The 15082-nt window shown below is 43.1% G+C and overlaps 1 protein-coding gene across 2 annotated transcripts in view; it reads left to right on the top strand.

The window, feature by feature from the left end:
* The first annotated feature begins 13664 nt into the window (after positions 1–13664).
* The window catches only part of ZDHHC21 (zinc finger DHHC-type palmitoyltransferase 21), a 32925-nt gene continuing 31507 nt past the window's right edge, over positions 13665–15082 (top strand). Inside the window, exons 1-2 of one of the 2 annotated variants that reach the window (XM_054398021.1) lie at positions 13665–13720; positions 13808–13837. In XM_054398021.1, the coding sequence (XP_054253996.1) occupies positions 13684–13720; positions 13808–13837 (67 nt within the window). In that variant the 5' untranslated portion in view covers positions 13665–13683. Of the gene's footprint in view, positions 13838–15082 lie in introns of both variants that reach the window. The other variant, XM_054398020.1, reaches the window with a different exon arrangement.

Genomic DNA, 15082 nt, shown 5'->3' with positions numbered 1-15082 from the left:
AAAAGGCATTTGTGTGACAGAAAATCTGCAGAAGGTTTTCATCAGCATGGCAGGTGAGAAAACTCTGCTAGGAAAGGTCTGAATATAGTGCTAGCCGACACAGCATGAGTGGCTGTTAGCTGAACTGTTAGCTTCTCTGCTCTCTCCAGCTGCCTCTCCCCAGATTTATCTTATAGACCTGGCACATTAGACAACAATCAGCTTCCTGCAAGTAGATTTCAGCCTACTTCTAACCCAGCTCCTTCAGTCCTCTGCTTCACTGCTACTGACAGACTCTCAGACCTGGGTCACTGCTGTTAAATTATCCACAGCTTGCTTTTTTTTTTGGGGGGGGTGGGGGGTGGGGTAAGGGTGGGTATTGGAAATTAGTATTAATACAGCTGGTCAATTAAAAGGTTGGGTAGATTATTCCTTGTATTTGAATTGTACTGTGTTTAGAAGTAACTTAATGTCCTGTCAAAAATTATGTTCAGTGTGGCTTTCAAGTGCAAGGTTCATGTTTAATATTTACTGAAATGTGCATCTGAATGATATTCCGATACTGGATCCAAACTGCTGCAATAGCTGTTTGTTTCTGCAGATCACTTGCAATGAATGAAGTCATAGCTATCTTTCATTATATATACACCTGTTTTTAAATAATATTTTTTTTTAATACTAAAATGGAACAATATCTCTCTGTGATGACTGTATGTTATGGCATAATACATATTATTATTCTAAGTAATAAACTGCCAAGGTCTTATCATCGCTGTATTGAAGGCAATAAGGGAAATACTCATTTTAACTTAGTATTTATTCTAGTTTTATAACACTAATTGACATTCTCTCATTCGGAAATTTACCTTCACCTAGTAGGCTTCAGGGAGCACAAATGGGCTCAAGTTATGTGCAAAGAAAGGGAATTTTTTCTAACAGGCAAAGTAGCACTAGTTAGCAAAAATTTCAGAGAACAAAGTAATTATATATGGTTCATGCTTTTTTCCTCTTCACTGGGCAAGTCTAATTGCACAGCCAGCCCTAGTGAGTGTTATTTTGCTAAAGCATGCTGTATGCAAGAAGAGAGGCTAGGAAACAGCTACTTACCTTACTATAAAGTTCAAGCCTCAGCACCTTATCAAGACTCTGTTATTGCAGTCAAGGAAAGCTATTCATGTAAAGAGTTTGCAGGACCAGATTCTTAGTGTGATTTTCAACAGCTTAAAAGTAGGTGAAAAGAGGTAACGACAGCTTAGTAATTGTTAATTAGATTAGTGCTGTAGGTTTTTTGGATTAATGTTTAATTAACCCAGCAATGACTGGTTGCATGTAATTAGCACAGTATTCTGCAAAATCAAGGATGTGTTAATTGGATCAGATTTCTCTGCCTTTAAAAATTCTATTTTAGGAATAAGTTGTGTGCTAGAGCTAGCAGGGGTTTGCTTTTGCTATGATGGTCTCTACTAGTATAATGACATGAATCAGAAAGATGAGGGGGGCTGTCCACACCATCATATGGATTCTTCTAGTAGTAACGCCATTACAGCATGAAGCCTGCATGACCTTTCATTTAGTTGTGTGTAATGAAAGCTTTTCCAATGTAACTATGCTTACAATGGAAGCACTGTTACTGTCATCTGCTCGGTTTCAGAGACTACTATTTCTCCTTCTGTAAACCTATCCTAATGAACAAAACAAAGCCACAGTTGCAGAAAAATGAGAATTCACCTCAATCCCAACTCTCGCCATTTTATTTTAACTACTGGCTCTTTTCCGAACAAGTGTGCTTTATCTTAAAAATAATGGAAGGGAAGTACTGTTTATTCTAATTGCTTAAGCAAAATAAACCTTTAGTGCATGCTTAAATAAATAAATAAATCTTAGAAAACAGTCCATAAACTAAGGGGTCTTGCAAGCAGTAAGAATCACAGGAATCACAGTGCATACCTCCTTCTTCCATGTCTTAAATAAGGATTTCATGCAACTGGTTTTAACATCTGATTACATCAGACACTAGAGTTACCTCAAACTCTTATCAAATTCTACGCAACTGTGTACCTCAGGGAAAAGTCTTTGAAGCTGCATTCAGGACTTCATGCTGTGTGTGGTACTTCGTTCACCATTTATGAAATATTCACATCTAACCTTAAGGCTGTCAGCTAACAAGCTTTATCATGTTTTACGGACAGGTGATGGTATCTCTTTCGGTACTTTCTCCTAAATGCACTAGCTCCTTGCTGCAACAGCTAAATGACAAGATTCCCTACTCAGAGAGAAGTTACCTGCTAGCCTGAACCACTCCATAGCCACATCTGGGCTATATTTAGTACTACATGCTATGCAGCATGGTGCTTGTGAAGAGGTGTGGGGTTGAGGCTACCTCAGGTCCTTCATCCGGCAGCTTACCAGTAGAAACAGGAAACATAGTGAATTATAAATATTTTGCATTTGCTGTTTCGCTAAACCTAACTCCTTAGATATCTGATATGCAGGCACCAAGCTCAGCTTCCCCTAAATCTCTCCCTGACAGCTGCACAAACTCCCTCTTCTTGGATGAGAAAGAAAGGAGATGCAAAGGCTATGTAACTGTCTGAAACAGAGTGGGCATGTATCTAAGCTGCCTGTCTGAAAAGAAGGCAGTATCTCAGTTAACCCTCTGCTGAAGCTGGTTCAAATCCACTTTGAACTGCAATAGACATGAAAGCATTTGATCAGTCTGCTGTCCTGCCTAGACTTCAGACAGTAATTCCTGAAGGGAGAGAGGTGTTAGTATAGTTAATGCTATAGATCATCTGTAACTGGATGCTAAGTGAGTAGAGACCTTCATGCCATTGAAGTGCCTTGGATGAAAAATTAACTCCTTAAATTAGACCACTGCCTAGTCTTGCTTAGCCCCTGTATCTGGGGCTACTACTGAAGCAGACATTGGAAAAGCTGTCTTGCCTTTGGGTTTTCTGGTAATCAGGTCAGAGAGCAAATGGAACCCGAGACATTCTTGCTTTTACTTTTACACCTATTGCTTCATTCTCAGCAGGTGACATTGCAACTGACAAAACTTCTGGGCCAGGACAGATTTTGTTTCATCATAGTAAGTCATCAACACAGACTTCCATCTTCATGACATGGATCGATCTCCATGATACAAAGAATTCTGCTCTGCTCCCATTCTAGAGCTAACAAGTGTCTCCTATGTACACCATCAAGGTTTGCAGGCAAGTGAGCAATTAAATGGTACTGCAGAAAAGAAGTGGGAGTAGCAGAGTACACAATTTAGAAGGACCTAGGAAAGTGATGAGAATGATAATTTCTCAGCACGGGAGATATCTATTTACAGGCAATGTCTCTTCCGCACCTCAAGGGAGACAACTGGGCTCAAAATGAATCTTAGAAAACAGTCCATAAACTAAGGGGCCTTGCAAGCAGTAAGAATCACAGGAATCACAGTGCATACCTCCTTCCATGTCCTCTCCGCAACAGAGCATCAGCTGTTGCTGCACATGGCTTGATTTTAGCATGCTGATTTAATATTTACAGAGTGCCAATAAAATTTATATGACAGCTGGTGGCTCCTGTAGTAATTTATAAGCAGCAATAACAACAGACATCAGAAACTCCAAGAGGAATTCTATGCAATACTCAGCAATCCTTAGCTTTGAAGAATGTATTTTTCTAGTTTTGTAGAATGTTAATAATCTTTGCCACATTGGACTTTATGTGAGGTCCATATTATGCAAATTTAGTATTTCCCCTAGGTATGCTTTTTCCTTCAGAATAGAGTTCACCACAAGGACTCATTATTTATCTATGTGGATTTGATACTCCAGCAAGAGTGTCAGGCAACTACTATAGTCTGAGCTTTTGCAGGTTCCTTTGGGGAGTCCAACACATGGTTGCCAGCTTTACTTCCTGCACTGTGCCTCCCCAAAAGAAACATGAGCAAATGAGAATTGTTGTGCTGATAGCTGGCTGAGATGGAATAGACTACTGCCCATGCTCCACCACCTGTGTAAATTCTGCACATACACAAGCAGAAGAGTAAAATGTAGTGTGTCTAATCCAGAGGTCTAGCAACTAGCCATTAGTGTACCATTGCAGAAACAAAAACGCATGGTATTTGACTAAGAGATTACATCATTGACTATTTTTTTTTTCATTCTATAAGAAATCTTCCTTGGTCATATTATTCCTCTTTGCTCCTTCAAATTTTATTTCCCAAGTCCTTGGTTTCTCCACTCATGGATGGTTTTCCATCTACAGTTATTCTTCAAATCAGTGAGAAGTTTTCACAGCTTGTCTTTTAGATATAGGCATCAAATAATATGTGAAATTTGTCATAGAATAGAGACAATGACTGGTTTTTATTATGAGAACTTTCCCAGCTATTATATTCCCAATGGTTTTTAATAGTTCATTAATATGTCTGCTATTTTCACTGTTAGCTGTTCCTAGGGAAATGTGTGCATTGTTCTTGAGGAACCACTATCTTCCAGTTTCCCTGGAATGAGCTTCATTCCCTTTTCAGACAACCTCGAGTTCCTGCTAAGAATATATATTTTCAGGTCTAAGCAACTTTTGCCTTAAACATTAACAGTTGCTCTGCATCACAGAAAACTGTGGACACTGTAAACTAAATCAGGACAAGGGCTGCAAGTCTCCACAAAAGTTTGAAATCTACCTAAACACTAAATTTGCTTTATGGGTACTCTTTTCAGAATAGTCATAGTATAACTAGGTTTCAGGAAGACTTTTTAGATTTTTATCAGTAATAAGAGTCTTCTAAATTAGTGCTCATCACCACATTACTTTTCAAGCATTTAATCCATTATTGTGTAGCAAAAGTGCTCCAGGGCAGCAGCCCATCAGTTTACAGTGGGAACCATGCCACTCAGACAGATGGGATACCTTTAGGCAGCCAAAACATCATGTATGTACATCAGCAATGGGTGCTCAAGACAGGATTTCCAGCTGGGAACACTGAAAATGCTGTCCATTGTAGGCTTTCTGTGGCTCTTAGCCCCTGCTAATCCGTTGAGGGTCAAAATTATCTTTTAAAGACTGGCTTCTGTGCCCATGTAAAGATGCTCTGTGACCAAGCAGCACAGCACAGCAGAGACCAGAAGTGTCTCAAAAATTCTGTGGCAGACCAAGGAGAGAGGCAAGAATGCAAAGCATAGAGGTGTAATTCTTTATGCATATGACGTGTCCCTTTCAAATTAGAGAACACTGAATGTTTGCATACGGCTCTTAGACCTTTCAAGCCTTGAGGTATAACATGATTTGATGACTCAGTACTTAACACACATGTGCTACTATTTTGAAAAACTGTATCTTTATGATACCCTCATCTATCTGAATCCTTAATTTCGGAATCTCTGGAATCCCTAGAAGTCTTGCTACAGTTACATGGCAGATAACGAGGGTTTCACAGAAGCACTGAGACTGGAATGCTAACCTTATCTTGGCAGTCCAGGGGTATAATTTCTTCTTCGAAAGTGGATGATTTTAAAATTCTGAGAAACAAAATGTCCTCAACTTCAAAGTAGGAGCTATCCTTAGCCTCCTCGAAGCAAGCTGGGGACCTTCAGTTAGACTTAACCACGATTATTCAGTTAAAAAGGCAAAATACCTCCCTATTGAGAAAGCTAATACCATCTCATACTTTAAAGACAACAGAATACTATAAAAAGAGACTGCTACAACAGTTAAGGGTGAACTTCTTCTAAGAGGACCCTGGTGATAAAGCAGAAGCCTTGCCCGCGTAGCTTATGTTTTATCAGGAATTGCAGAGACATTAGAGATGCAAAAGAGAGGACTCATCTTGACCAGCATCTACGTTCAGAAACGGGTGTGCGTTGCAGTTTCAGTAAAGGGAACAACAGCTGCATGCCCAAAGGCAGAGATTTCCACGAGGGAGAGAGGAGGGGGAGAGTGAGGGGGAAGAGGGAGGTGGGGAGAGGAGAGGGGAAGAGGGGGAGAGGGAAGGGAGAAGAGGGAGGGGGGGAGAGGAGAGGGAGAGAGGGAAGGGGGAAGAGGGATGGTGGGAAGAGGGACAGAGGGAAGGGGAAGAGAGAGGGGGGAAGAGGGAGAGAAAGAGGGGAGGGGGAGAGAAAGAGGGGAAGGGGGAGGCGGAAAGGGGGAGGAGGAGGGGGGAGGAGGAGGGCCGGAGAGGGAGAGGGCAAACAGTGACGCCAGTGTTGCTCCTCCCATCTGTGCAGGGAAAGTGCAGATTTTAACAATACGGGCTAGTGCAGCTCAGCCCGCCGCAAGGTCCTTCCGCGATCAGGAGGCGGAGCCCCGGCACGCTGAGCTCCAGCCCACCTCTCTTCCTCCACGCTCCGGCCCAACCGCCGGCGTGCTCTCAGCGCACATGCGCAGAACACGGCGGAAGCGGAAGCCGAATGTGCCGCTGCGGCGACAGGAGTTGGACTCGTGAGGGCGCGCGCGCTGCAAGGTGGTCTCTGCGGTTGCTATGGAGAGCGGGGCAGCTGGGGGCGCGTGATCGCGGCCCCGCCTTTCTCTTCCTGGTCTCGCCCAACGGTTTGTTCCGCCTCGTGGCCCGCGCAGAGGAGGGGAGGGGTGGTGGCGGGGAGCGGCGGGGCAGCTGTCGAGGTGTCGTGTACGAGGGGGCGCCCCAGGGGCCAGTCCCCTGCCCTCCGTAACTCCGTGGCCGCTGCCGTGAAGATTGTACCAGTGGCTGGGACTGCCCCAGTGGCCAGGCCTCTTCGGGAATCTGGTGCCTGAGCGCTGCACTTGACACGGGCCTGCTGAGGAGAGGCCTCTCTTGCTCATCCTGTGTCGGGGTGACCGAGGGCGCTGGATCCCCTCGGGGTGCGTTTTGGCCTGGTGCTGAGAGAACTAGAGTTCTTACTTGGCTGGTGGAGGTTAGGTTTTCTCAGCGGTGCCTTGAATAGGTGACCTTAAGTAGGTGAAGGTAGTCTTCATGGATTTGTGATGAGTGAGGGCGTGGCGTGTACACATTAATACCGTGCCATCACGAAGTCGAAGCCTGTGTGGCATGTTTCATGAATGCCATATATCAATGAAAAATAATTGGGTGGGAATGTTTCACCTACCCTAACCAACCTGTCAGCAGTTACCTCAGAGCTGTGTAATGCCAAGGTCTCTACAACCAACCACCTCTGATAGAAACATACATAATGCCCGCTACACGTAGGGTTTTGTGATGGCACAAAAATGCTGCTGCTTGTATTAGCTGGGTGTTCAGATAATAGTTTTGTTAAACAGAAGAGCTGCAAGAGTCAAAATAGTGATTCTGTTCTGACACTTGACAACATCACATAAGTGACTTCTATAAAATGCAGTTGAAAGTAATGTAGTTGTTTGGCTCAAGTTCACTTTTATTTTCCTTTTCTGCTTTTTTTCCTGATCAATTGTATCTTCATTTTTAATTCTTAAGATTTTGGGGAAGCAACAAATCTAAAACCACAGATCTAAAACCACAGCTGGATCTGAAAATCGTTGGAGGCTGTTGATTGCTGTGGCATTATCCTGGCTACCACAAATACAGCAAATGTATCTCTCAAATTGCAATTCGCTGTTCCTTTTTAATGTCTGAATTACTTAGCATACAGGCTGGAGAAGAAGAGGATGGACTGTTTTTCTCACTCCAAAAGTGTATTTTATAGAGCATACTACTGTGCAATTTTCATGGGAGTCTTAAAACTGTGTATCACAGTGAATGCTGGTCTGTGTCATTTTGGACTTGCTTAAGAATTTGGGAAAACGGTTCTGGAAGTCAGATTTCACAAGTGCTACTTTTCTTACTGAATTAGAAGTACAGGGCTAACATGAGGCAGATGTATAGGATTTTGATTGTCATGAAAGGATCAGGATGTCACCAGAACCACTTCTTAGGATGACAAATTGAGTAGTGCTTTTGTTGGGTTTGTTGATGAAACAGAATTTTCTAAGTAGGTTTGGAACAATCTTGATGCAAGACTGTATACTTCTTTTAAAATTTGCATTCAGATGAGCTTATTAAAACAGTATTGTATGTAAACTAAGAGAGGTGGAAAAACTCATTTTGCTGGAGGAAGTCAATATGTTAACATTGTGCAGTATTGCTGACGAAGGTATAGTGACAAATTAAAAAAACTGCCATTATAGTAGACATAGAGGGAGAAAGTGTATCACAATTTAAAATAGCTGAAACACACTGACAGCATTGCAGTTTTATGTAGACCTTTCTCTGAACACTCATATCCTTTTAACACTCAATGACAGGGCCTTTTCAGCCTATTGTGAAATTGAGAAATGGCCTAGAATTGAAGTTTTGAGGAACACTAGTTAGAATCAGCATGCCAGTTCAGGCATGAGAGGAAAACTATCTGGCTATCTCTGTGAACAGCTTGAAAGGAACCTCTGCTTAGTGAGTTGAGATATGAAGAACGGAACAGAAGATTATCTGTTACAGACTGCCTTTCAAACCAGTGATGATGATTGTTTGAGTATCACACTTTTCTCTGTTTCAGAAAATATTTCAGAAGATGATGATGAAATATCTCCCTTTCTTAATAATGGAGCTTATTTTTGTGTAGATTGAACTTAATTGTGGAGCTTGCCGTCAAAGGTATGGGTTTGAGGTCAGTTATAAAAATGAATATTGTCATTCAAACAAAAGTTAGCAATTGAGTTGCAAAAAAATGTGGGATGTATTTCCATTATAGGCATTCTTACTGTTTTCTCCAGAATGTCACTGCTTGTTGCTCACACGTTTCAGTTGGACGCTTGGACACTGTATTTCAGTACTTGCATATCTCTGTTTTCTTTGCTGTGCTGGTATTTCTCCCAAGGAAGTGCTGTGAAATCGCAGAATCTCTGCTTGTAAGATGGAAAACAGATGGATTCCTCAGCAGCCAGCTGTTGTTTCTAGCTGCCTCTTACATTTTTTTGCATCCTTGTTTTTGCCAGTCCAATAATTTCCCCTTCCTAATTCAATGCTGACAACGCCCAATCATCTTCTTGTCCTTCATATATTTGGAAACAGTTTGTGGGATGATCTATTCCACTTTCCCAGGGAGTAGGGTGAGGCTACCAAGGTCTGTAGTTGCTTGGATCTTTCTTCTTGCCCTTGAAAATGGGGTGACACTTATTGAGTCCTCTGGAACCTCACCCATCAACTTAAACCTTTCAAATGTAACTGAGAATGGCCTCAGAGTGACAGGTCCAGCCCTCTCAGCACTCATGACTGCATCTTGTCAGGTGTCATGGAAGTGTTATGCCCAGTTTGTTGAGACATTTCTTAATTGCATCCTTTCTCACTCAGAATAAGTCTTCTTTGCTCCAGACTTTCCCATTGTTCTCAGGGCTATTCCAGAAAACATGTCCTATCCACAAAGAATGAGGCAGAGAAGGTGTTTTGAACTTTTTGTACCCTTTTATCAGGTACCCTATCCAATTCAGCAGCAGGCTTACGTTTCTCCTAGCCTTCCTTACAGTGCTCATGTACTTGTACAAGGCTTTCCTTTTGACCTCTGTCTCCCACCCTAGATTTAACTCCAGGTGTACTTTGGCTTTCCTAACAGCACTGCAGTACTCGCCAACAGTGTTTCCATGTCAAGTATGCACATGCTTGATATGGCCTCAATTCTGTTTTGCTGATTGTAAAATCTTTATTATCCACATCATCTTACATCATTTCTTGTAAAGGCTGACCATTATTTCCTCAACTGATTGTAGCTCACTACCTCCCTCTCTTCATCATTCCTAGTATGAGCCTTCCCTTAGTAGATTGACCAGTAAATATGCTTTTCCCCTAACATATAGTGTCAGGTGGATTTTGCCCAAAGTTCTCTGCCGTTCTTGATCCTCAGAGAAGGTCCTATGGATGTAAAAGCTGAGTCCCAGCTTTTTACATAAACTTCACAAGCACTTGTTGGTATGTGAGATCTGTCTACTCCTCAAGCCCTTCCCCTTCATCAGTAGGATGAAGGAGACAACACCTTGTTCCTGACCTGCGCCTTTGCCCTAAGACTGTAGCCACGTAGTCTTGCTTGAGAGACCTAGTCTTCCCTGTCTGTATCCATGGTGCCCATATGGAAGATCAGTTGAGGGTAATTGAGGGACAGACTGCTACCAGCCTCAGTAATAGCCTATCCGTGATGTCCAAGACCCAAGCCCCTGCCAAGCAGCAAACCTTGCCAGGTGACAGGTTGGGCTGGCAGAGGTGCCTCTTTCCCTGCTGCAGTTTCCCACCACTGTTCTTACCCCATCCTGCCCTCACTGCCGTAGGACAGTTGCATAGCCAGCTTGGAGGCTTTAATGGACAGAGCTCCTTGTTTTTGCCTGCTGCCAGGGCTCAGATTCCCATCTACAGATCAGAGCTGTAAGCAGAGCTGGAGCTCTTAGTGATGAAGCTGATAAGCTCCTAGTCTTCATCAGACTCAGGATCTTCATGCCCAACTTGACAAGCTAAGGCTCTGCCTGCATCTCCTTGGGGCACTGGACATTCCTATAGATGCAGGGCTGGGCGGGATCAGGTCCAACTCCTTTCCAGCTGTAATAAAAAATGTTTATGTTTATATATTTTATAATTAATATTTCCTGGTGGTGGTGTCTTCAAACACCACCACAACTTATTTACAAAATGTATTCACAGGTTCAATTATTCAGTTGTGGGTTTTACACTGCACATATATAGACAGTTAAATGATTTAAGCACAGATCTAACATTTCCAATACAGCAATTCGAATTGGAAATACAGGTGCTGTGATCTGTGGTTTTCCCAAAAATGGGATTCCGTGGCAGATTAGCTGGGTAGTCCTGACTTGCTCCTCTGTCTGGTATCTTCCCAGATGCTGTGGCTATGATTCAAGCAGTCCTTGGCTCGGAGAAGGCTGGGGGACCTCTCACCTGTGTTCTCCATCGCTGGGCTGCAGCCTCTTCTGGGATTCAGTTCCCTTGGAGCTTTTCCCCTTTCTGCCTTGATCCAGGTGCAAGTCCTGGGTGAAGTTGTTGGTCTGCTGGAGCAGGTTCTTCATCTGCTACTCAGGCAGCATTTGGCACTTGTTGCTGTCTCAGTGTGGACAAGGCAAATTGCCTAACTTTTGATACTGTCTCCCATAACATCCTCATAGAAAAGCTCAAGAGATTGTGTGGCGTAGAGTGGCATAAATGGTTGGTCAGTGAGGTGGATTGCAAACTGGCTCCACAACAGTTCAGAGGGTCGTCATCAATGGCACAGAGTCGACTTGGAGGCCTGTGGCCAGTGGTGTCCCCCAGGGATCAGTACTGGGTCCAGTTTTGTTCAATATCTTTATCAACAACCTGGACAAGAGCATTGAGAGTACCCTCAGCAAGTTCACTGCTGATACAAAACTGGGAGGGTTGGCTGACAGCTGTCAGGCTGTGCAGCCATCCAACATGACCTGGACAGGCTGGAGAGCTGGGTGCAAGCAAACCTCATGAATTTGAATAAGGACAAGTGCAGGGTCCTACATCTGGGGAGAAATAACAACAGGCACCAGTACAGGTTAGGGGCTGCCCTGCTGGAAAGCAGCTTCACAGGGAAAGACCTTGGAGTGCTGGTGGACAGCAAGTTCTCCATGGAACAACAATGTGCTCTTGTGGCCAAGAGAGCCAATGGGATGCTGGGATGTATCAAGAAAGGTGTGTCCAGCAGGTGTAGGGAAGTTCTTCTACCTCTCTACTCTGCCCTGGTGAGACCACAGCTGGAATACTGTGTCCAGTTTTGGGCTCCCCAGTTCAAGAGAGACAGAGACCTGCTGGAGAGATTCCAACAGAGAGCCACAAGGATGATTAGGGGACTTGAGCATCTCCCCTATGAAGAGAGACTGAGATCCCTGGGAGCTGTTTAGTCTTGAGAAGACTGAGAGGGGATCTCATAAATGGCTATAAATATGTGAGGGGTGGGTGTCAAGTGGAGGGGGCCAGGCTCTTTTTGGTAGTTCACAGTGATAAGGAGCAATGGGTTCAAAGTAGAACATAGATTTCACCTCAACATGAGAAGAAACTTCTTTACAGTGAGGGTGACAGAGCACTGGAACAGGCTGCCCAGGGGGGTTATGGAGTCTCCTTCTCTAGAGACTTTCAAAACCCACCTGGATGCATTCCTGTGCAGACTACCCTAAGTAGTCCTGCTCTAGCAGGGGGGTTGGACCTGATGATCTCTTGAGGTCCCTTCCAACCTCTGATATACTGTGACTTCTGGGTTGGTTTAAATACTGTCCCAAGACAATTAATGCCCTTTGGTAACACAGAACTCTGATAACTGGATCTATGGGATGGGGCATATCCAAACATGGCCAGGGGCAGATGCAGTTCTTGATCTCAAACAGAAGAATGAACCCAGCACATGAAACTATCAGAACGGAAACCTTTGTATTTCAAGTGTGAATAATAATGAGAAAAATTACTGTTGTATGATATCTCTTATCATAGAATGGTTTGGGTTGGATCATGTAGTTCAAATCCCACTGCCATTGGTCATCTCACCTTCCAGTAGACCAGGTTGCCCAAGGCATTGTCCAGCCTGACCTCGAACACTTCCAGGGAGGAGGCATTCATAACTTCTCCAAGTAAACTGTTCCAGTGTCTCACTACCCTCACTGTAAAGAATTTCGTCCTAATGTCCAGTCTAAATCTACCCTGTTCCATCTTAAAGCCATTCCCTCTCATGTCATCTCTACAAGCCCTTGTAAGAAGTCCCTCCCCAGCTTTCTTGCAGGTCCCCTTCAGGTACTGGAAGGCCTCTATAAGGTCTTTCTAAAGCCTTTTCTTCAGGCTCATCAATCTTAACTCTCACAGCCTGTCACCGTAAGGGAGGTGCTCCATCCCTCTGATGGTCTTCATGGCCCTCCTCTGGACCCACTCCAAGAGCTCAGTGTCCTTGTGTAGGAGGCCCCAAGTGGAGGCAGGATTGGATGCAGTACTCCAGGTGGTGGTCTCACAAGAGCAGAGTAGAGGGGGAGAATCACCTCACTTGTCCTGCTCGTCACACTTTTTTGATGCATCCCAAGATACAGGTGACCTTCAGGGTAGCAAGTGCATGTTACTGGCTCGTGTTTAGTTTTTCCTCAACTGACTCTTAATGATCTGCATAAAAGATGTTAGGTTAGTGTGGTTGCTTGTTCTATTGGTTTGTTATAAATGTCATGAAGGAGGTTTTTAAACAGGGAAAAAATGACAAATTTCTGAGGGATCTTGCAACTGTTTTAGTACACAAGCTTTTAAAAAAATCATCTTGAAATATATTTGGGAGACTGTTGCAGGTAAGTGACATGAGTCCTTGTAAAACATAAATCAATCCCTCTATTTCTTACTTACTTTACAACCTTTTTTATTTTGAAGGGATACGTCTTTTCTGTTTATATCCTTTGCTACTGCCAGCTGGCTGACAGTTGCTTGGTTTTCCCATTCCTTAGTAGTTTTCCCAGGTATCTGTATAACTTGTATCTTACTGATAAATATTACTTTTTAGCAAGAAACAACTAATTATTGAAATTGTAAAAAAAAATTCTTGGTACACAAGCAGTATATGTGAAATATCTGTACAGTGTCATTTAGTTCCTTAAATCAGTAGCTGACTCTTTTGGGTTTTTTTCTTCCTGTTTGTATATTGCATGATACTAGTTAATTTACTCTTTTTTTTTTTTTTCTTAATTTCTATCTCTAGGATAAGACTTTTTTCCTAGGTTGTGTGGATTATTACCTGTTTATGATCAATGGGAAGACGAATTCACTTTGTGGTTGACCCTCAGGGTTGGTGCTGCATGGGCCTGATTATCTTTGTCTGGCTGTACAATACAATCTTCATTCCAAAAGTCATCCTTTTTCCTCACTATGAAGAGGGACATATTTCAGTTGTGGCAATTTTGTGTAAGTCAATTTAACAGAGTTCTTTTTTTAGACTAGTGAAAGTAATGTCTCTGAGCAATGGCTCACATATATGAGAAAGGTCAGAAAAGAAACAAGAAAAGTGAAGGGTAGAAGTAAAGGGTAAGAGTGCTGGGGTGCATCCTACATTTTTATTTTGAAAAGTTGAGACATTAATTTCAGAGGTGTTATGATGAAATGTATTTGCGTGGAAACTGAGGAAGAGTGTCAGTATGACTGGCTGGTTGGGGGCCAGACAGATCCTCTCTTGCCCCGAGAGGGACAAAAGAATGACGCTCACACAAATGGATTGAAGAGTGATGGAAAGTTTAAATGGAAAAGCAATTAGTGAAACTACAAAAAACTATAAGTTTAGTGCCAAGGACATCCCAAAGCATACAGAGTCCCTTACATAACACCCAAAGGCTTCCCAGATCTTCCCTTTTCCCCACCTGAGGGTATACCCAAACCCCCAGGGCTCTTTCTTCCCCCTCCCACTGCTAGGCAAGTCTCAGGCTGTCCAGGTCTGAGACTGTGACCCCCCCACTCTTCTCCTCCTGGCATTAGTCCTAGACAGGCCTAAGAGGCCTTGAGATACTCCCCCACCATTACCCGATATGGAAGCATCTCCCACGGGAGCAGAGAGGGAAGAAAGAGAGAGAGAATGACTTTGCAGCTGGATTTATAGGGCGCAGGATTTATGGGTAGAAATACGCCGTTTCCTGTGTCCACCTTATTGGGTGGACACTCGGGACACTGGAGGTGTAGTTTATGTGGCAGTAACAGGAGGCACCCAGCCTAAACTGCCACACTTTCAGATCCTGTAGCTAGAATTTATTGCTAGAATTTCAGGCCAACAACTCTTCGTGCTTGTCAGTACTTGGAGTGGTAGTATTTGTAGTTGACAAACTGAGTTTTAAGTTTTTTCATACATCACTGGATGGGTCACCTAATCTGAGTTAGGCTGATAGGTTTTGCTGGAGAAAAGGTTTGGATTATAACTGTAACCAACTTTAAAGTGAGGAATGGGAATATCCTTACAACATAGATGCTTTGATCTGTAGAATATTCGATTTCTGCTTATTTGGTAAGATAGCTGAGGAACTTCTTAAATTCAGTAGTAAGGTCACAGTGGCATCCTTCTGGTGCTATCAAAGCAATGTTCACAGCTGCCTTTTCCTCTCCCTTTTTAAAACTAGGGAGTACTTGATACTGTTGACTGTATAGTACCAAAAATATATCTGGAAT

This window comes from Indicator indicator, chromosome Z (assembly GCF_027791375.1).
Source record: "Indicator indicator isolate 239-I01 chromosome Z, UM_Iind_1.1, whole genome shotgun sequence".
Classification (NCBI taxonomy): Eukaryota; Metazoa; Chordata; class Aves; order Piciformes; family Indicatoridae; genus Indicator; species Indicator indicator.
This window is presented reverse-complemented; position numbering and strand designations above follow the sequence as displayed.